General features: G+C 39.9%; 2 protein-coding genes across 4 annotated transcripts in view; one reads left to right on the top strand and one right to left on the bottom strand.

Annotated features, from left to right (window-relative positions):
• Positions 1-18469, bottom strand: part of icmt (isoprenylcysteine carboxyl methyltransferase) — a 32560-nt gene extending 14091 nt beyond the window's left edge. For both annotated transcript variants that reach the window (XR_013935578.1, XM_080470414.1), the window contains exon 1: positions 18183-18469. Coding sequence is in view for 1 of the 2 variants with exons in the window: in XM_080470414.1 (XP_080326540.1) it covers positions 18183-18452 (270 nt within the window). In the remaining variant the exon portion in view is untranslated. The remainder of the gene's footprint in view (positions 1-18182) is intronic.
• A 1394-nt stretch (positions 18470-19863) lies between these two features.
• The window catches only part of gmeb2 (glucocorticoid modulatory element binding protein 2), a 29730-nt gene continuing 25219 nt past the window's right edge, over positions 19864-24374 (top strand). The window contains exon 1 of one of the 2 annotated variants that reach the window (XM_080470259.1): positions 19864-19916. The gene's annotated coding sequence lies outside the window, so the exon portion shown is untranslated. The remainder of the gene's footprint in view (positions 19917-24374) is intronic. The other variant, XM_080470260.1, reaches the window with a different exon arrangement.

Here is a 24374-nt window from a genome sequence, read left to right as displayed (position 1 = left end):
CAATCGACCTACAACAATCGACCTAAAGTCAATAAAACAGTCGACCTACAACAATTGACCTAAAGTCAATAAAACAATCGACCTACAACAATCGACCTAAAGTCAATAAAACAATCGACCTACAACAATCGACCTAAAGTCAATAAAACAATCGACCTACAACAATCGACCTAAAGTCAATAAAACAGTCGACCTACAACAATTGACCTAAAGTCAATAAAACAATCGACCTACAAATATCAAACAATCGACCGACAACAATCGACCTAAAGTCAATAAAACAATCGACCTACAAATATCAAACAATCGACCTACAACAATCGACCTAAAGTCAATAAAACAGTCGACCTACAACAATTGACCTAAAGTCAATAAAACAATCGACCTACAACAATCGACCTAAAGTCAATAAAACAATCGACCTACAAATATCAAACAATCGACCTACAACAATCGACCTAAAGTCAATAAAACAATCGACCTAAAGTCAATAAAACAATCGACCTACAACAATCGACCTAAAGTCAATAAAACAATCGACCAAAAGTCAATAAAACAATCGACCTACAACAATCGACCTAAAGTCAATTAAACAATCGACCTACAACAATCGACCTAAAGTCAATAAAACAATCTACCTAAAGTCAATAAAACAATCGACCTACAACAATCGACCTAAAGTCAATAAAACAATCGACCTAAACTCAATAAAACAGTCGACCTACAACAATCGACCTACAAATATCAAACAGCTGACCTACAACAATCGACCTAAAGTCAATAAAACAATCGACCTACAACAATCGACCTAAAGTCAATAAAACAATCGACCTAAAGTCAATAAAACAATTGACCTACAACAATCGACCTAAAGTCAATAAAACAGTCGAAATACAACAATCGACCTAAAGTCAATAAAACAATCGACCTACAGCAATCGACTTAAAGTCAATAAAACAATCGACCTACAAATATCAAACAATCGACCTAAAGTCAATAAAACAATCGACCTAAAGTCAATAAAACAATCGACCTACAACAATCGACCTAAAGTCAATAAAACAATCGACCTAAAGTCAATAAAACAATCGACCTACAACAATCGACCTAAAGTCAATTAAACAATTGACCTACAACAATCGACCTAAAGTCAATAAAACAATCGACCTAAAGTCAATAAAACAATCGACCTACAACAATCGAGCTAAAGTCAATAAAACAGTCGACCTACAACAATCGACCTAAAGTCAATAAAACAATCGACCTACAACAATCGACCTAAAGTCAATAAAACAATCGACCTACAACAATCGACCTATAGTCAATAAAACAATCGACCTAAAGTCAATAAAACAGTCGACCTACAACAATCGACCTAAAGTCAATAAAACAATCGACCTACAAATATCAAACAGCTGACCTACAACAATCGACCTACAACAATTGACCTAAAGTCAATAAAACAGTCGAAATACAACAATCGACCTAAAGTCAATAAAACAGTCGACCTAAAGTCAATAAAACAGTCGAAATACAACAATCGACCTAAAGTCAATAAAACAATCGACCTACAACAATCGACTTAAAGTCAATAAAACAATCGACCTACAAATATCAAACAGTCGACCTACAACAATCGACCTAAAGTCAATAAAACAATCGACCTAAAGTCAATAAAACAATCGACCTACAACAATCGACCTAAAGTCAATAAAACAGTCGACCTACAACAATCGACCTAAAGTCAATAAAACAATCGACCTACAACAATCGACCTAAAGTCAATTAAACAATCGACCTACAACAATCGACCTAAAGTCAATTAAACAATCGACCTAAAGTCAATAAAACAATCGACCTACAACAATCGACCTAAAGTCAATAAAACAATCGACCTACAACAATCGACCTAAAGTCAATAAAACAATCGACCTAAAGTCAATAAAACAATCGACCTACAACAATCGACCTAAAGTCAATAAAACAATCGACCTACAACAATCGACCTAAAGTCAATAAAACAGTCGACCTACAACAATCGACCTAAAGTCAATAAAACAATCGACCTACAAATATCAAACAATCGACCTACAACAATCGACCTAAAGTCAATAAAACAGTCGACCTACAACAATCGACCTAAAGTCAATAAAACAATCGACCTACAACATCGACCTAAACTCAATAAAACAGTCGACCTACAACAATCGACCTAAAGTCAATAAAACAATCGACCTACAACAATCGACCTAAAGTCAATAAAACAGTCGACCTACAACAATCGACCTAAAGTCAATAAAACAATCGACCTACAACAATCGACCTAAAGTCAATAAAACAATCGACCTACAAATATCAAACAATCGACCTACAACAATCGACCTAAACTCAATAAAACAGTCGACCTACAACAATCGACCTAAAGTCAATAAAACAATCGACCTACAACAATCGACCTAAAGTCAATAAAACAATCGACCTACAGCAATCGACTTAAAGTCAATAAAACAATCGACCTACAAATATCAAACAATCGACCTACAACAATCGACCTAAAGTCAATAAAACAATCGACCTAAAGTCAATAAAACAATCGACCTACAACAATCGACCTAAAGTCAATAAAAAGATCGACCTAAAGTCAATAAAACAATCGACCTACAACAATCGACCTAAAGTCAATTAAACAATCGACCTACAACAATCGACCTAAAGTCAATAAAACAATCGACCTAAAGTCAATAAAACAATCGACCTACAACAATCGAGCTAAAGTCAATAAAACAATCGACCTACAACAATCGACCTAAAGTCAATAAAACAATCGACCTACAACAATCGACCTAAAGTCAATAAAACAATCGACCTACAACAATCGACCTATAGTCAATAAAACAATCGACCTAAGGTCAATAAAACAGTCGACCTACAACAATCGACCTAAAGTCAATAAAACAATCGACCTAAACTCAATAAAACAATCGACCTACAGCAATCGACTTAAAGTCAATAAAACAATCGACCTACAAATATCAAACAATCGACCTACAACAATCGACCTAAAGTCAATAAAACAATCGACCTAAAGTCAATAAAACAATCGACCTACAACAATCGACCTAAAGTCAATAAAACAGTCGACCTACAACAATCGACCTAAAGTCAATAAAACAATCGACCTACAACAATCGACCTAAAGTCAATAAAACAATCGACCTACAACAATCGACCTAAAGTCAATAAAACAATCGACCTACAACAATTGACCTAAAGTCAATAAAACAGTCGACCTACAACAATCGACCTAAAGTCAATAAAACAGTCGACCTACAACAATCGACCTAAAGTCAATAAAACAGTCGACCTACAACAATTGACCTAAAGTCAATAAAACAATCGACCTACAAATATCAAACAATCGACCGACAAAAATCGACCTAAAGTCAATAAAACAATCGACCTACAAATATCAAACAATCGACCTACAACAATCGACCTAAAGTCAATAAAACAGTCGACCTACAACAATTGACCTAAAGTCAATAAAACAATCGACCTACAACAATCGACCTAAAGTCAATAAAACAATCGACCTACAACAATCGACCTAAAGTCAATAAAACAATCGACCTACAACAATCGACCTAAAGTCAATAAAACAGTCGACCTACAACAATTGACCTAAAGTCAATAAAACAATCGACCTACAAATATCAAACAATCGACCGACAACAATCGACCTAAAGTCAATAAAACAATCGACCTACAAATATCAAACAATCGACCTACAACAATCGACCTAAAGTCAATAAAACAGTCGACCTACAACAATTGACCTAAAGTCAATAAAACAATCGACCTACAACAATCGACCTAAAGTCAATAAAACAATCGACCTACAAATATCAAACAATCGACCTACAACAATCGACCTAAAGTCAATAAAACAATCGACCTAAAGTCAATAAAACAATCGACCTACAACAATCGACCTAAAGTCAATAAAACAATCGACCAAAAGTCAATAAAACAATCGACCTACAACAATCGACCTAAAGTCAATTAAACAATCGACCTACAACAATCGACCTAAAGTCAATAAAACAATCTACCTAAAGTCAATAAAACAATCGACCTACAACAATCGACCTAAAGTCAATAAAACAATCGACCTAAACTCAATAAAACAGTCGACCTACAACAATCGACCTACAAATATCAAACAGCTGACCTACAACAATCGACCTAAAGTCAATAAAACAATCGACCTACAACAATCGACCTAAAGTCAATAAAACAATCGACCTAAAGTCAATAAAACAATTGACCTACAACAATCGACCTAAAGTCAATAAAACAGTCGAAATACAACAATCGACCTAAAGTCAATAAAACAATCGACCTACAGCAATCGACTTAAAGTCAATAAAACAATCGACCTACAAATATCAAACAATCGACCTAAAGTCAATAAAACAATCGACCTAAAGTCAATAAAACAATCGACCTACAACAATCGACCTAAAGTCAATAAAACAATCGACCTAAAGTCAATAAAACAATCGACCTACAACAATCGACCTAAAGTCAATTAAACAATTGACCTACAACAATCGACCTAAAGTCAATAAAACAATCGACCTAAAGTCAATAAAACAATCGACCTACAACAATCGAGCTAAAGTCAATAAAACAGTCGACCTACAACAATCGACCTAAAGTCAATAAAACAATCGACCTACAACAATCGACCTAAAGTCAATAAAACAATCGACCTACAACAATCGACCTATAGTCAATAAAACAATCGACCTAAAGTCAATAAAACAGTCGACCTACAACAATCGACCTAAAGTCAATAAAACAATCGACCTACAAATATCAAACAGCTGACCTACAACAATCGACCTACAACAATCGACCTAAAGTCAATAAAACAGTCGAAATACAACAATCGACCTAAAGTCAATAAAACAGTCGACCTAAAGTCAATAAAACAGTCGAAATACAACAATCGACCTAAAGTCAATAAAACAATCGACCTACAACAATCGACTTAAAGTCAATAAAACAATCGACCTACAAATATCAAACAGTCGACCTACAACAATCGACCTAAAGTCAATAAAACAATCGACCTAAAGTCAATAAAACAATCGACCTACAACAATCGACCTAAAGTCAATAAAACAATCGACCTAAAGTCAATAAAACAATCGACCTACAACAATCGACCTAAAGTCAATAAAACAATCGACCTAAAGTCAATAAAACAGTCGACCTACAACAATCGACCTAAAGTCAATAAAACAATCGACCTACAACAATCGACCTAAAGTCAATAAAACAATCGACCTAAAGTCAATAAAACAGTCGACCTACAACAATCGACCTAAAGTCAATAAAACAATCGACCTAAACTCAATAAAACAGTCGACCTACAACAATCGACCTACAAATATCAAACAGCTGACCTACAACAATCGACCTAAAGTCAATAAAACAATCGACCTACAACAATCGACCTAAAGTCAATAAAACAATCGACCTACAAATATCAAACAGCTGACCTACAACAATCGACCTAAAGTCAATAAAACAATCGACCTAAAGTCAATAAAACAGTCGACCTACAACAATCGACCTAAAGTCAATAAAACAATCGACCTACAATCGACCTAAAGTCAATAAAACAGTCGACCTACAACAATCGACCTAAAGTCAATAAAACAATCGACCTACAACAATCGACCTAAAGTCAATAAAACAATCAACCTACAACAATCGACCTAAAGTCAATAAAACAATCGACCTACAACAATTAACCTAAAGTCAATAAAACAGTCGACCTACAACAATTGACCTAAAGTCAATAAAACAGTCGACCTACAAATATCAAACAATCGACCTACAACAATCGACCTAAAGTCAATAAAACAGTCGACCTACAACAATTGACCTAAAGTCAATAAAACAATCGACCTACAACAATCGACCTAAAGTTAATAAAACAATCGACCTACAACAATCGACCTAAAGTCAATAAAACAATCGACCTACAACAATCGACCTAAAGTCAATAAAACAGTCGACCTACAACAATTGACCTAAAGTCAATAAAACAATCGACCTACAACAATCGACCTAAAGTCAATAAAACAATCGACCTACAAATATCAAACAATCGCAGGTGAGCTCAGAGCAGGTGAGCAGGTGAGCTCAGAGCAGGTGAGCAGGTGAGCTGCTTAACCCAACTACTGGACGAAAAGAACCGCACGGAAAGAACCGGATTCCTAAACCGAAAAGGTGACTGCCTTCCAGTTTCTCTGTTTTTGCTTTGTTTTAGCTGTTTTAGCTCCTATTAGCACCTGTTTAGCCATGGCTTCCCCCTCCTCTCCTCCTATTTTTTCCTGCTCCAAATGTCAGATGTTTAGCTACACCTCGACCTCAGTTACTGACACAGGGACCTGTGAAAAGTGTAGCTTTATTGTAGCACTTGAGGCGAGGCTGAGTCAGCTTGAGGAACGTCTCCTCTCTGTCGAGCTTAGGGCTAGCCCTGTAGCTAGTAAACAGCCGCCAGGTTTAGCTGGAGGGGAGCGTTCTAGCTTAGCAGCGCAGGTAGCTGCTAACTTTAACCCCCCCTCAGTGGCCCCCGAGCAGCCGGGGGAACAGGGCGGTTGGGTGACTGCCAGGGGTAAACGTAGCAGCAAGAAGTCTACCGGACACCCCCGCTACACCCCGCAGGCCTCCGTCAGTGTCTCCAATATGTTTGCCCCACTCAGCAGCACGCTGGCTGAGAAGGACACGCTGGTTATTGGCTCCTCAATAGTGAGACACGTTAACCTAGGACAACCAGCGGCCACAGTTAGCTGCCTGCCTGGGGCCAGAGCAGGCGACATTGAGTCCCAGCTAAAGCTAATGACCAAGAGTAAACGGAGATTTAAAGGGATTATAATCCACTGCGGTGGAAACGACGTTCGCCTGAAGAAGTCTGAGGTCCTCAAAGCTAACGTAGAGTCAGTGTGCACATACGCGCGGACCATTTCAGACGAAGTAGTTTTCTCTGGCCCCCTCCCAAACCTCATCAGTGACCAGATGTTTAGCCTCATCTTTTAACCGCTGGCTGTCAGGGTGGTGTCCCAGTAACTCGGTAGGCTTCATTAATAATTGGAAGTCCTTCTGGGGCAAGCCTGGTCTCATCAGGAGGGACGGCATCCATCCCACGTTGGATGGAGCGTACCTCTTATCTAGAAACATAGCTAAAAGCTTAGCTCCTCCATCCTGACGTAGCAGAGTGGGGACCAGGCAACAGAGTTAAAAGCTTAGCTCCTCCATCCTGACGTAGCAGAGTGGGGACCAGGCAACAGAGTCGCAGTCCTACACGCCTCTCTGAGTTTCCCTCTGGGCAGTCACCAACCATAGCTAACTTAGTTAAACATCCCATAGAGACTGTGTCTATCCCTCGGACCACCACAAGTATAAAACTATCTAAACCTAGGAAAATAACTTCTAATGACTACAAAAACTTCATCCGTATCAAGTGTGAAACTAGACAAAATCAAGACAAAAAAATTAAATGTGGTTTCCTAAACATTAGATCTTTATCATCCAAAGCTCTTCTAGTCAATGATCTGATAACCGAACACAACATTGATCTCTTTGGATGAACAGAAACCTGCTACGTAAAGATGAGTATGTTAGTCTAAATGAAGCCTCCCCTCCAAGTCATATTAACACTCAAATAGCTCGTGAAAGTGGTCGAGGAGGGGGCGTGGCAGCCATCTATAACTCTCAGTTACTAATTAACATGAACCCAAAACCCAACTTTAGTTCTTTTGAGAGTCTGAGCATGACCATGCGACACCCGTCAAATAAAATAGTAAATTCTGTAGAATTTGTAATCATTTATCGTCCTCCTGGACCTTATTCAACTTTTCTAACTGAATTCTCTGAATTTTTGTCAGATCTAGCCCTGACTAAAGATAAGGTTATCATGGTAGGAGACTTCAATGTTCATGTTGACGTAGAAAATGATAGTTTCAGTGCAGCTTTAGATCTACACTTGACTCTCTAGGTTTCTCTCAGGTAGTAGACGGGCCTACCCATAAACATCTACACACCTTAGACCTTATTCTAACTTATGGTTTGAATATAGAGCATCTGACCATCTCTCCTCACTATGATTTCCTGTCAGATCACTTCTTAATAACCTTTGACTTTGTTCTAAATAGTTCTAACCCTCCGGTTAAAGCCGTGTTAACCAGGTCTCTCTCTGATAACATAGTAACTAAATTCAAGGAAAGAATTCCCTCTGCTATAGAATCAGTAGTGAATCTTCCTGACCCGTATACTGTTGCTAGCTCAGACATTGAATACCTAACAAACAGTCTGACAGATATGCTAAAAACAACGCTAGACGACATAGCTCCTCAAAAAATGAAAATGAAAAAACAGGAAAAGTCCTCCCCATGGTTTAACTCATCAACCCGCCAGCTTAAACAACGCTCCCGTAGATTAGAAAGAACTTGGCGTTCAACAAAAACAGACCTAGATTATATAGCCTGGAAGGATAGCTTCAAAACTTATAAGAAAGCTCTGAGTAGAAGTAGAACTAATTACTACTCATCCTTAATAGAGGAAAACAAAAACAACCCTCGGTTTCTTTTCAGTACTGTAGCCAAACTGACCAAGAACCAAAATAGCGTTGAGCCCACCATTCCTAACAATATATGTAGTGAGGACTTCATGAAGTTCTTTCAAAATAAAATGACAAGGCTTAGGGATAACATCCATCAAACCCTACCGTCCGTTAGCCCCATAACAGAGGAACTGGTTAAACCTAACAGTCATCTGGAATGCTTTCAGCAAATACAACTAGTCCAACTAAACTCCCTTATTTCTTCTGCTAAACCAACTACTAGCCTGTTGGACCCAATTCCTACTAGAATTCTGAAAGAGGCACTGCCACTAATTAATAATTCTATACTCGCAATTATTAACCAGTCTCTATCAATAGGCTATGTGCCCCAATCCTTTAAACTAGCAGTTATTAAACCTCTCATTAAGAAGCCAAACTTAGACACAAGCCTTCTCTCAAACTACAGGCCCATCTCCAACCTTCCTTTCCTGTCAAAGGTTCTGGAGAAAGTAGTGGCTAAACAACTCCAGGATTATCTGCAGGAGAATAATCTGTTAGAGGACCTTCAGTCCGGCTTCAGAATGAACCACAGTACAGAGACTGCACTGCTAAAAGTTACTAATGACCTTCTAACGGCCTCAGATAGAGGTCTTCTATCGGTTTTAGTTCTTCTGGACCTTAGTGCCGCATTTGATACTGTCGATCATAATATACTTTTAAGGAGATTAGAAGATGCCGTCGGCATTAAAAACTTAGCCTTAAACTGGTTTAAATCATATTTATCTGACCGCTTTCAATTTGTTCATGTAAATAACAAATCTTCAATGCATGAACGGGTCCGGTGTGGAGTACCACAAGGCTCCGTCCTCGGACCCATATTGTTTAATCTCTAGATGTTACCACTCGGAAATATAATTAGGAAACACAGCATTAACTTTCATTGTTATGCAGATGATACTCAGCTATATTTATCAATTAAAGCCAATCAGGCCGACCAACTTGTTAAACTAGAGTCCTGCCTCAGGGACGTTAAGTCCTGGATGTCTATCAACTTCTTAATGCTCAACACATCCAAGACTGAGGTTCTAATCCTAGGTCCTAAAAAGCTCAGGGATAACTTTTCAGACAGTCTGATTAGGTTAGATAATATTACCTTAACCTCTAACAGTGATATTAGGAACCTGGGTGTTATTTTTGATCAGGATCTGTCCTTTATTTCCCATGTTAAACATGTCTCCAGGACAGCCTTCTTCCATCTAAGGAATATTGCAAAAATTAGAAACTTCTTGTCCTTCAAAGATGCAGAAAAAATTATTCATGCCTTTGTGACTTCAAGATTAGATTATTGTAACTCCCTAATGTCAGGATGTCCAAACTCCTCTGTTAGGACCTTACAGCTAGTGCAGAACGCTGCTGCACGTTTACTAACCAGAACTGGAAGAAGAGAGCACATCTCCCCAGTCTTAGCATCCTTACACTGGCTTCCAATTAAATCTAGAATAGAATTCAAGATCCTTCTGATCACATATAAAACTCTTCATCAGAAGGCTCCGTCCTATATCGAGAAACTTCTAGAAGTTTATCACCCTCCACGAGCCCTTCGCTCTGAGGATGCAGGACTGTTGGTAATCCCTAAAGTCCATAAAAGTAAAACAGGAGGCAGGAGTTTCAGCCATATGGCTCCTTTACTCTGGAATCAACTACCAGCCTCGGTCCGAAAGGCCGACACCATTAGTTTATTTAAGAGTAGACTAAAAACATTCCTATTTGATAAAGCTTATCCTTAGGAATAAAATAGGAATAAAATAGGAGCACTAAGTTGAGCTGCTATAGGCCTAGACTGCTGAGGGGATTTTTTCTCTCCCGTTAAAGGGAGGAACTCTACATTTGGAGGTTCTGTTTCTTGTCTTTCTTTCTTTCTCTCTGTGTAACAACATTACTGTAGACACCAGACACTGCCGCCGTCTTTTTTATCCCTGACAGGAGGAGAGCAGGATCCAGGGGATCAGACCCAAGACTCACAGAGTGGAGTTACGACGGTCCTACTACCCGACCCCCCCCACAGCACCGGGACCCCACCGCAACGGCACGGCCCTTAAACTCCAGACTGAGATTGGCTCATCATCAGACCAACGCTCATCATAGACTTTTCTTAGTATTTGTACTTATCTGGCCTGTCTGCCACTCTCTCTCTCCCTCTTCTTTTCCTCTCTCTCCCTGTCCTATCCCATGTACTTCTCCCCCCAACCGGTCAAGGCGGATGGCCGTCCTTCCAGAGTCTAGGGTCCGCCCCACGGTTTCTTCCTGAAGAGGGAGTTCTTGAACTTCTCTCCATGCGAGGGAGTTTTTCCTGGCCACTGTTGCTTGTTACACCTGCTTGCTTTGGAAGGGTTTAGTTGGGTCCTGTTGTACTCTATCATTGTAAGAGCGCTTTGAGATGTTTGTTGATGTGATTTAGCGCTTTACAAATAAAATTGAATTGAATTGAATTGAAATCGACCTACAACAATCGACCTAAAGTCAATAAAACAATCGACCTAAAGTCAATAAAACAATCGACCTACAACAATCGACCTAAAGTCAATTAAACAATCGACCTACAACAATCGACCTAAAGTCAATAAAACAATCTACCTAAAGTCAATAAAACAATCGACCTACAACAATCGACCTAAAGTCAATAAAACAGTCGACCTACAACAATTGACCTAAAGTCAATAAAACAGTCGACCTACAACAATCGACCTAAAGTCAATAAAACAGTCGACCTACAACAATTGACCTAAAGTCAATAAAACAATCGACCTACAAATATCAAACAATCGACCGACAACAATCGACCTAAAGTCAATAAAACAATCGACCTACAAATATCAAACAATCGACCTACAACAATCGACCTAAAGTCAATAAAACAGTCGACCTACAACAATTGACCTAAAGTCAATAAAACAATCGACCTACAACAATCGACCTAAAGTCAATAAAACAATCGACCTACAACAATCGACCTAAAGTCAATAAAACAATCGACCTACAACAATCGACCTAAAGTCAATAAAACAATCGACCTACAACAATCGACCTAAAGTCAATAAAACAGTCGACCTACAACAATTGACCTAAAGTCAATAAAACAATCGACCTACAAATATCAAACAATCGACCGACAACAATCGACCTAAAGTCAATAAAACAATCGACCTACAAATATCAAACAATCGACCTACAACAATCGACCTAAAGTCAATAAAACAGTCGACCTACAACAATTGACCTAAAGTCAATAAAACAATCGACCTACAACAATCGACCTAAAGTCAATAAAACAATCGACCTACAAATATCAAACAATCGACCTACAACAATCGACCTAAAGTCAATAAAACAATCGACCTAAAGTCAATAAAACAATCGACCTACAACAATCGACCTAAAGTCAATAAAACAATCGACCTAAAGTCAATAAAACAATCGACCTACAACAATCGACCTAAAGTCAATTAAACAATCGACCTACAACAATCGACCTAAAGTCAATAAAACAATCGACCTAAAGTCAATAAAACAATCGACCTACAACAATCGACCTAAAGTCAATTAAACAATCGACCTACAACAATCGACCTAAAGTCAATAAAACAATCGACCTAAAGTCAATAAATCAATCGACCTACAACAATCGACCTAAAGTCAATAAAACAATCAACCTACAACAATCGACCTAAAGTCAATTAAACAATCGACCTAAAGTCAATAAAACAGTCGACCTACAACAATCGACCTAAAGTCAATAAAACAATCGACCTACAACAATCAACCTAAAGTCAATAAAACAATTGACCTAAAGTCAATAAAACAATCGACCTAAAGTCAATAAAACAATCGACCTACAACAATCGACCTAAAGTCAATAAAACAATCGACCTAAAGTCAATAAAACAATCGACCTACAACAATCGACCTAAAGTCAATAAAACAATCGACCTACAACAATCGACCTAAAGTCAATAAAACAATCGACCTAAAGTCAATAAAACAATCGACCTACAAATATCAAACAGCTGACCTACAACAATCGACCTAAAGTCAATAAAACAGTCGACCTACAACAATCGACCTAAAGTCAATAAAACAATCGACCTACAACAATCGACCTAAAGTCAATAAAACAATCGACCTACAACAATCGACCTAAAGTCAATTAAACAATCGAGCTACAACAATCGACCGACAACAATTGACCTAAAGTCAATAAAACAGTCGACCTACAACAATCGACCTAAAGTCAATAAAACAATCGACCTACAACAATCGACCTAAAGTCAATAAAACAATCGACCTAAAGTCAATAAAACAATCGACCTAAAGTCAATAAAACAATCGACCTACAACAATCGACCTAAAGTCAATAAAACAATCGACCTACAACAATCGACCTAAAGTCAATTAAACAATCGACCTACAACAATCGACCTAAAGTCAATAAAACAATCAACCTACAACAATCGACCTAAAGTCAATTAAACAATCGACCTAAAGTCAATAAAACAGTCGACCTACAACAATCGACCTAAAGTCAATAAAACAATCGACCTACAACAATCAACCTAAAGTCAATAAAACAATTGACCTAAAGTCAATAAAACAATCGACCTAAAGTCAATAAAACAATCGACCTACAACAATCGACCTAAAGTCAATAAAACAATCGACCTAAAGTCAATAAAACAATCGACCTACAACAATCGACCGAAAGTCAATAAAACAATCGACCTACAACAATCGACCTAAAGTCAATAAAACAATCGACCTAAAGTCAATAAAACAATCGACCTACAAATATCAAACAGCTGACCTACAACAATCGACCTAAAGTCAATAAAACAGTCGACCTACAACAATCGACCTAAAGTCAATAAAACAATCGACCTACAACAATCGACCTAAAGTCAATAAAACAATCGACCTACAACAATCGACCTAAAGTCAATTAAACAATCGACCTACAACAATCGACCGACAACAATTGACCTAAAGTCAATAAAACAGTCGACCTACAACAATCGACCTAAAGTCAATAAAACAATCGACCTACAACAATCGACCTAAAGTCAATAAAACAATCGACCTAAAGTCAATAAAACAATCGACCTAAAGTCAATAAAACAATCGACCTACAACAATCGACCTAAAGTCAATAAAACAATCGACCTAAAGTCAATAAAACAATCGACCTACAACAGTCGACCTAAAGTCAATTAAACAATCGACCTAAAGTCAATAAAACAATCGACCTAAAGTCAATAAAACAATCGACCTAAAGTCAATAAAACAATCGACCTACAACAATCGACCTAAAGTCAATTAAACAATCGACCTACAACAATCGACCTACAACAATCGACCTAAAGTCAATAAAACAGTCGACCTACAACAATCGACCTAAAGTCAATAAAACAATCGACCTACAACAATCGACCTAAAGTCAATAAAACAATCGACCTAAAGTCAATAAAACAATCGACCTAAAGTCAATAAAACAATCGACCTAAAGTCAATAAAACAATCGACCTACAAATATCAAACAGCTGACCTACAACAATCGACCTAAAGTCAATAAAACAATCGACCTACAACAATCGACCTAAAGTCAATAAAACAATCGACCTACAAATAACAAACAGCTGACCTACAACAATCGACCTAAAGTCAATAAAACAGTCGACCTACAACAATCGACCTAAAGTCAATAAAACAATCGACCTACAACAATCGACCTAAAGTCAATAAAACAATCGACCTACAACAATCGACCTAAAGTCAATAAAACAATCGACCTACAACAATCGACATAAAGTCAATAAAACAATCTACCTAAAGTCAATAAAACAATCTACCTACAACAATCGACCTAAAGTCAATAAAACAATCGACCTACAACAATCGACCTAAAGTCAATAAAACAATCGACCTAAAGTCAATAAAACAATCGACCTACAAATATCAAACAGCTGACCTACAACAATCGACCTAAAGTCAATAAAACAGTCGACCTACAACAATCGACCTAAAGTCAATAAAACAATCGACCTAAAGTCAATAAAACAATCGACCTACAACAATCGACCTAAAGTCAATTAAACAGTCGACCTACAACAATCGACCTAAAGTCAATAAAACAGTCGACCTACAACAATCGACCTAAAGTCAATAAAACAGTCGACCTACAACAATCGACCTAAAGTCAATAAAACAGTCGACCTACAACAATCGACCTAAAGTCAATAAAACAGTCGACCTACAACAATCGACCTAAAGTCAATAAAACAGTCGACCTACAACAATCGACCTAAAGTCAATAAAACAATCGACCTACAACAATCGACCTAAAGTCAATAAAACAATCGACCTACAACAATCGACCTAAAGTCAATAAAACAATCGACCTAAAGTCAATAAAACAATCGACCTACAACAATCGAACCAAAGTCAATAAAACAATCGACCTACAACAATCGACCTAAAGTCAATAAAACAATCGACCTACAACAATCGACCTAAAGTCAATTAAACAATCGACCTACAACAATCGACCTAAAGTCAATAAAACAATCGACCTACAAATAACAAACAGCTGACCTACAACAATCGACCTAAAGTCAATAAAACAGTCGACCTACAACAATCGACCTAAAGTCAATAAAACAATCGACCTAAAGTCAATAAAACAATCGACCTACAACAATCGACCTAAAGTCAATTAAACAATCGACCTACAACAATCGACCTACAACAATCGACCTAAAGTCAATAAAACAATCGACCTACAAATATCAAACAGCTGACCTACAACAATCGACCTAAAGTCAATAAAACAGTCGACCTACAACAATCGACCTAAAGTCAATTAAACAATCGACCTACAACAATCGACCTAAAGTCAATAAAACAATCGACCTACAAATAACAAACAGCTGACCTACAACAATCGACCTAAAGTCAATAAAACAGTCGACCTACAACAATCGACCTAAAGTCAATAAAACAATCGACCTACAACAATCGACCTAAAGTCAATAAAACAATCGACCTACAACAATCGACCTAAAGTCAATAAAACAATCGACCTACAACAATCGACATAAAGTCAATAAAACAATCTACCTAAAGTCAATAAAACAATCTACCTACAACAATCGACCTAAAGTCAATAAAACAATCGACCTACAACAATCGACCTAAAGTCAATAAAACAATCGACCTAAAGTCAATAAAACAATCGACCTACAAATATCAAACAGCTGACCTACAACAATCGACCTAAAGTCAATAAAACAGTCGACCTACAACAATCGACCTAAAGTCAATAAAACAATCGACCTAAAGTCAATAAAACAATCGACCTACAACAATCGACCTAAAGTCAATTAAACAATCGACCTACAACAATCGACCTAAAGTCAATAAAACAATCGACCTACAACAATCGACCTAAAGTCAATAAAACAGTCGACCTACAACAATCGACCTAAAGTCAATAAAACAGTCGACCTACAACAATCGACCTAAAGTCAATAAAACAGTCGACCTACAACAATCGACCTAAAGTCAATAAAACAGTCGACCTACAACAATCGACCTAAAGTCAATAAAACAGTCGACCTACAACAATCGACCTAAAGTCAATAAAACAGTCGACCTACAACAATCGACCTAAAGTCAATAAAACAGTCGACCTACAACAATCGACCTAAAGTCAATAAAACAATCGACCTACAACAATCGACCTAAAGTCAATAAAACAATCGACCTAAAGTCAATAAAACAATCGACCTACAACAATCGAACCAAAGTCAATAAAACAATCGACCTACAACAATCGACCTAAAGTCAATAAAACAATCGACCTACAACAATCGACCTAAAGTCAATTAAACAATCGACCTACAACAATCGACCTAAAGTCAATAAAACAATCGACCTACAAATAACAAACAGCTGACCTACAACAATCGACCTAAAGTCAATAAAACAGTCGACCTACAACAATCGACCTAAAGTCAATAAAACAATCGACCTAAAGTCAATAAAACAATCGACCTACAACAATCGACCTAAAGTCAATAAAACAATCGACCTACAACAATCGACCTAAAGTCAATAAAACAATCGACCTACAAATATCAAACAGCTGACCTACAACAATCGACCTAAAGTCAATAAAACAATCGACCTACAACAATCGACCTAAAGTCAATTAAACAATCGACCTACAACAATCGACCTAAAGTCAATAAAACAATCGACCTACAAATATCAAACAGTCGACCTACAACAATCGACCTAAAGTCAATAAAACAATCGACCTAAAGTCAATAAAACAGTCGACCTACAACAATCGACCTAAAGTCAATAAAACAGTCGACCTACAACAATCGACCTAAAGTCAATAAAACAGTCGACCTACAACAATCGACCTAAAGTCAATAAAACAGTCGACCTACAACAATCGACCTAAAGTCAATAAAACAGTCAACCTACAACAATTGACCTAAAGTCAATAAAACAGTCGACCTACAACAATCGACCTAAAGTCAATAAAACAGTCGACCTACAACAATCGACCTAAAGTCAATAAAACAATCGACCTACAACAATCGACCTAAAGTCAATAAAACAATCGACCTACAACAATCGACCTAAAGTCAATAAAACAATCGACCTACAACAATCGACCTAAAGTCAATAAAACAATCGACCTACAACAATCGACCTAAAGTCAATAAAACAATCGACCTACAAATATCAAACAATCGACCTACAACAATCGACCTAAAGTCAATAAAACAATCGACCTACAACAATCGACCTAAAGTCAATAAAACAATCGACCTACAACAATCGAACCACAGTCAATAAAACAGTTAAGTTATTTTATAATTTTAAATGTAGTCAGTCGTTCTCATTTAAAGTAATTTGTGCTTATCGGCTCTATAATAAATCTTAACAACTAAAAGTACTTCATTAGTATTTTATTTTCAGACAGTGTAGTTTTACAGTCCTTTAAAGTGGCAGTAAATAGGTCCAGGGGAGTCATACTATCATATAACTGCCACGTGTAGTGGTCAAACATTTGGTGGGCAGTGGAGGAGTTATTATGGTTATAGAGGTGAACTGCTCAATATATCCTCATATTGATTTGAGGCATATCGCCCAGCCCTAGTAACTAGGATTACCTTGCACACCGGTCCTGGGTACGGGATTAGTTACAGTAGTTACTAGAGTAACTAGGATTACCTTGCACACCGGTCCTGGGTACGGGATTAGTTACAGTAGTTACTAGAGTAACTAGGATTACCTTGCACACCGGTCCTGGGTACAGGATTAGTTACAGTAGTTACTAGAGTAACTAGGATTACCTTGCACACCGGTCCTCGGTACAGGATTAGTTACAGTAGTTACTAGAGTAACTAGGATTACCTTGCACACCGGTCCTCGGTACAGGATTAGTTACAGTAGTTACTAGAGTAACTAGGATTACCTTGTACACCGGTCCTCGGTACAGGATTAGCAGCAGGCCGTTGAGAAGAGCGATATGGACGCACATCGCGATCTTCCCGGGAGTCTCGGTCAGGTAGTCGAACACCCAGTCCAGGCGGCCGTAGCAGGAGCGGAGCAGCGGGAGCAGCAGCACGCTGAGCCCCAGAGCGAAGCTCTTCATGCTCACTCTGCCTTCCAGCACCAACTTACTGCCCGCCATGATGGAAACACCGAACGCGTCAAGTATCGCGATAACACGGAAGCTCCACATCTCGCGGTGACGTGTTCTAGAGTGAAGCAAATAGATACAAGCTCTTACTGAAGCACACACACACGCACACACACACGCACGCACGAACACACACACACACACACACACACACACACACACACACACACACACACACACACACACACACACACACACACACACACGGCTTGCATTGACAGTTTTCTTGACAGGGTTGCTTTTACACATTTCTAATAATAAAAATCAAATCACGTGCTTGTGTTTGTCTTATACACCAGCACACGATTCACAATACAAAATAAAGGCATGTTGAATCCGTTATATTTTTTCATACTTACAAATACCCAACTTATATTTATTTCTCTTCCGTGCATCCATCAGTATTTGTTTCTTCTCGTGTATCTGTCTACTGTGAAATACTGTCGATGTTTACTTTTACTTTACTTTCAATGTGTTTGACATTTTTGTTGTAAATACTAATGTGTGTTTTATTATCAGTTGTTGTTTGCATATCTTGTTCATGTTTGTAATTCAAAAACAGACTTCATTTCTTAAAACATCTTATGTTGGAACATTTAGAAAAAAAACCCACATTTTTATAATTTTTATATTTTTGTACAATTTGAAGTCGCTGTGCTGAATTTCCTCATATGGGATGAATAAAGACTTTTTCATTTCTGCAGAACCAGACTCAGATGAGAAACCTGCAGAACCAGACTCAGAGAAGAAACCTGCAGAACCAGACTCAGAGAAGAAACCTGCACAACCAGGCTGAGAAGAAAAACCTGCAGAACCAGACTCAGAGGAGAAACCTACAGAACCAGACCCAGAGGAGGAGAAACCTGCAGAACCAGCCTCAGAGGTGAAACCTGCAGAACCAGCCTCAGAGGTGAAACCTGCAGAACCAGACTCAGAGGAGAAGAAACCTGCAGAACCAGACCCAGAGGAGAAACCTGCAGAACCAGACCAATAGGAGGAGAAACCTGCAGAACCAGCCTCAGAGGTGAAACCCGCAGAACCAGACTCAGGGGAAAAACTTGCAGAACCAGACCCAGTCGAGGAAAAACCTGCAGAACCAGACCCAGAGGAGGAGAAACCTGTAGAACCCGACTCAGATGAGAAACCTGCAGAACCAGAACCAGAGGAGGAGAAACCTGCAGAACCAGACTGTGAGGAGAGAGATTAAATGCATCTTCAGTTCTCAAAACATCTACATGTGTAATTCTACTTCTAGATGTCTCGCCACAGGCTTGCAGATACCTCCTGTTAAAGCAAGCAGTAGAATGTGAACGCAGTTATAAATACAGTTACATATACTTAAAGTTATATTTTTAAAATACTTCAACTTAAAGTTGAAATTTTACTTTGAAGCATTTTCACTTTCTTTCCAGCAGGTGGCGATGTAAACAAATTACGTCACATTTACAGTCCACCCTGTCGGAGAAGAAGAGCGCCTTCCTGCTACCGATTTATTTATTCATCAATGTGAGTTTAAGTCTGTTTGAATTAAGTATCTTTAGACCAAGTAGCGGCAATTGAACCTAAATCACAGTCTGTTTAAATCGAACAACCTCCAGAAGGAATGATTCTAGTTGTTGTCCGTTAATCCCGGAATCGCTTCGAGTCCTACTAATAGCTTCAGTTAGCTTCAGTTAGCCTCCAATAGCTTCAGTTAGCTTCCAATAGGTTCAGTTAGCCTCCAATAGCTCCAGTCAGCCTTAGTTAGCCTCCAATAGCTCCAGTCAGCCTTAGTTAGCCTCCAATAGGTTCAGTTAGCCTCCAATAGCTCCAGTCAGCCTTAGTTAGCCTCCAATAGCTCCAGTCAGCCTTAGTTAGCCTCCAATAGGTTCAGTTAGCCTCCAATAGCTCCAGTCAGCCTTAGTTAGCCTCCAATAGCTTCAGTTAGCCTCCAATAGCTCCAGTCAGCCTTAGTTAGCCTCCAATAGCTCCAGTCCGCTTCAGTTAGCCTCCAATAGCTTTAGTTAGCCTCCAATAGCTCCAGTCAGCTTCAGTTAGCCTCCAATAGCTCCAGTCAGCCTTAGTTAGCCTCCAATAGCTCCAGTCAGCCTTAGTTAGCCTCCAATAGCTTTAGTTAGCCTCCAATAGCTCCAGTCAGCCTTAGTTAGCCTTCAATAGCTCCAGTCCGCTTCAGTTAGCCTCCAATAGCTTCAGTTAGCCTCCAATAGCTCCAGTCAGCCTTAGTTAGCCTCTAATAGCTCCAGTCAGCTTCAGTTAGCCTCCAATAGCTCCAGTTAGCCTCCAATAGCTTCAGTTAGCCTCTGATAGCTTCAGTTAGCCTCTGATAGCTCCAGTTAGCCTCGGTTAGCCTCCAATAGCTCCAGTTAGCCTCCAATAGCTTCAGTTAGCCTCCGATAGCTCCAGTTAGCCTCAGTTAGCCTCCAATAGCCTCAGTTAGTCTCCAATAGGAGGGACTATTAGGAGATAGGAGGGACTGTTAGGAGATAAGAGGGACTAGTAGGAGATAGGAGGGACTGTTAGGAGATAGGAGGAGGGACTGTTAGGAGATAGGGACTAGTAGGAGATAGGAGGGACTGTTAGGAGATAGGGACTATTAGGAGATAGCAGGGACTGTTAGGAGATAGGAAGGACTGTTAGGAGGGACTATTAGGAGATAGGAGGGACTGTTAGGAGATAGGAGGGACTGTTAGGAGATAGGAGGAGGGACTGTTAGGAGATAGGAGGAGGGACTGTTAGGAGATAGGAGGGACTAGTAGGAGATAGGAGGGACTGTTAGGAGATAGGAGGGACTGTTAGGAGATAGGAGGGACTGTTAGGAGATAGGAGGAGGGACTGTTAGGAGATAGGAGGGACTGTTAGGAGATAGGAAGGACTGTTAGGAGGGACTATTAGGAGATAGGAGGGACTGTTAGGACACAGGAGGGACTATTAGGAGATAGGAGGGACTAGTAGGAGATAGGAGGGACTAGTAGGAGATAGGAGGGACTGTTAGGAGATAGGAGGGACTGTTAGGAGATAGGAGGAGGGACTGTTAGGAGATAGGAGGGACTATTAGGAGATAGGAGGGACTGTTAGGAGATAGGAGGAGGGACTGTTAGGAGATAGGAGGAGGGACTGTTAGGAGATAGGAGGAGGGACTGTTAGGAGATAGGAGGGACTATTAGGAGATAGGAGGGACTGTTAGGAGATAGGAGGAGGGACTGTTAGGAGATAGGAGGGACTGTTAGGAGATAGGAGGAGGGACTGTTAGGAGATAAGAGGGACTAGTAGGAGATAGCAGGAGGGACTGTTAGGAGATAAGAGGGACTAGTAGGAGATAGGAGGGACTGTTAGGAGATAGGAAGGACTGTTAGGAGGGACTATTAGGAGATAGGAGGGACTGTTAGGACACAGGAGGGACTATTAGGAGATAGGAAGGACTAGTAGGAGATAGGAGGGACTATTAGGAGATAGGAGGGACTGTTAGGAGATAGGAGGAGGGACTGTTAGGAGATAGGAGGGACTGTTAGGAGATAGGAGGGACTGTTAGGAGATAGCAGGAGGGACTGTTAGGAGATAAGAGGGACTAGTAGGAGATAGGAGGGACTGTTAGGACATAGGAAGGACTGTTAGGAGGGACTATTAGGAGATAGGAGGGACTGTTAGGACACAGGAGGGACTATTAGGAGATAGGAAGGACTAGTAGGAGATAGGAGGGACTAGTAGGAGATAGGAGGGACTGTTAGGAGATAGGAGGAGGGACTGTTAGGAGATAGGAGGAGGGACTGTTAGGAGATAGGAGGGACTATTAGGAGATAGGAGGGACTGTTAGGAGATAGGAGGAGGGACTGTTAGGAGATAGGAGGAGGGACTGTTAGGAGATAGGAGGGACTATTAGGAGATAGGAGGGACTGTTAGGAGATAGGAGGAGGGACTGTTAGGAGATAGGGACTAGTAGGAGATAGGAGGGACTGTTAGGAGATAGGGACTATTAGGAGATAGGAGGGACTATTAGGAGATAGGAGGGACTGTTAGGAGATAGGAAGGACTGTTAGGAGGGACTATTAGGAGATAGGAGGGACTGTTAGGACACAGGAGGGACTATTAGGAGATAGGAGGGACTAGTAGGAGATAGGAGGGACTAGTAGGAGCTAGGAGGGACTGTTAGGAGCTAGGAGGGACTGTTAGGAGATAGGAGGGACTGTTAGGAGCTAGGAGGGACTGTTAGGAGATAGGAGGGACTGTTAGGAGATAGGAAGGACTGTTAGGAGGGACTATTAGGAGATAGGAGGGACTGTTAGGACACAGGAGGGACTATTGGGAGATAGGAGGGACTATTAGGAGATAGGAGGGACTAGTAGGAGATAGGAGGGACTGTTAGGAGATAGGAGGAGGGACTGTTAGGAGATAGGAGGAGGGACTGTTAGGAGATAGGAGGGACTATTAGGAGATAGGAGGGACTGTTAGGAGATAGGAGGAGGGACTGTTAGGAGATAGGAGGGACTGTTAGGAGATAGGAGGAGGGACTGTTAGGAGATAAGAGGGACTAGTAGGAGATAGCAGGAGGGACTGTTAGGAGATAGCAGGAGGGACTGTTAGGAGATAAGAGGGACTAGTAGGAGATAGGAGGGACTGTTAGGAGATAGGAAGGACTGTTAGGAGGGACTATTAGGAGATAGGAGGGACTGTTAGGACACAGGAGGGACTATTAGGAGATAGGAAGGACTAGTAGGAGATAGGAGGGACTATTAGGAGATAGGAGGGACTGTTAGGAGATAGGAGGAGGGACTGTTAGGAGATAGGAGGGACTGTTAGGAGATAGCAGGAGGGACTGTTAGGAGATAAGAGGGACTAGTAGGAGATAGGAGGGACTGTTAGGAGATAGGAAGGACTGTTAGGAGGGACTATTAGGAGATAGGAGGGACTGTTAGGACACAGGAGGGACTATTAGGAGATAGGAAGGACTAGTAGGAGATAGGAGGGACTAGTAGGAGATAGGAGGGACTGTTAGGAGATAGGAGGAGGGACTGTTAGGAGATAGGAGGAGGGACTGTTAGGAGATAGGAGGGACTATTAGGAGATAGGAGGGACTGTTAGGAGATAGGAGGAGGGACTGTTAGGAGATAGGAGGAGGGACTGTTAGGAGATAGGAGGGACTATTAGGAGATAGGAGGGACTGTTAGGAGATAGGAGGAGGGACTGTTAGGAGATAGGAGGGACTGTTAGGAGATAGGAGGAGGGACTGTTAGGAGATAGGGACTAGTAGGAGATAGGAGGGACTGTTAGGAGATAGGGACTATTAGGAGATAGGAGGGACTATTAGGAGATAGGAGGGACTGTTAGGAGATAGGAAGGACTGTTAGGAGGGACTATTAGGAGATAGGAGGGACTGTTAGGACACAGGAGGGACTATTAGGAGATAGGAGGGACTAGTAGGAGATAGGAGGGACTAGTAGGAGCTAGGAGGGACTGTTAGGAGCTAGGAGGGACTGTTAGGAGATAGGAGGGACTGTTAGGAGCTAGGAGGGACTGTTAGGAGATAGGAGGGACTGTTAGGAGATAGGAAGGACTGTTAGGAGGGACTATTAGGAGATAGGAGGGACTGTTAGGACACAGGAGGGACTATTAGGAGATAGGAGGGACTAGTAGGAGATAGGAGGGACTAGTAGGAGATAGGGACTAGTAGGAGATAGGAGGGACTGTTAGGAGATAGGGACTATTAGGAGATAGGAGGGACTGTTAGGAGATAGGAAGGACTGTTAGGAGGGACTATTAGGAGATAGGAGGGACTGTTAGGACACAGGAGGGACTATTAGGAGATAGGAGGGACTAGTAGGAGATAGGAGGGACTAGTAGGAGATAGGAGGGACTGTTAGGAGATAGGAGGGACTGTTAGGACACAGGAGGGACTATTAGGAGATAGGAGGGACTGTTAGGAGATAGGAGGAGGGACTGTTAGGAGATAAGAGGGACTAGTAGGAGATA

The sequence above is a fragment of the Lipophrys pholis genome, assembly GCF_963383615.2.
Source record: "Lipophrys pholis genome assembly, chromosome: 8".
NCBI lineage: Eukaryota > Metazoa > Chordata > Actinopteri > Blenniiformes > Blenniidae > Lipophrys > Lipophrys pholis.
Note: the sequence above shows the minus strand (reverse complement) of the source record. Positions and strands in the feature narration are given on the sequence as shown.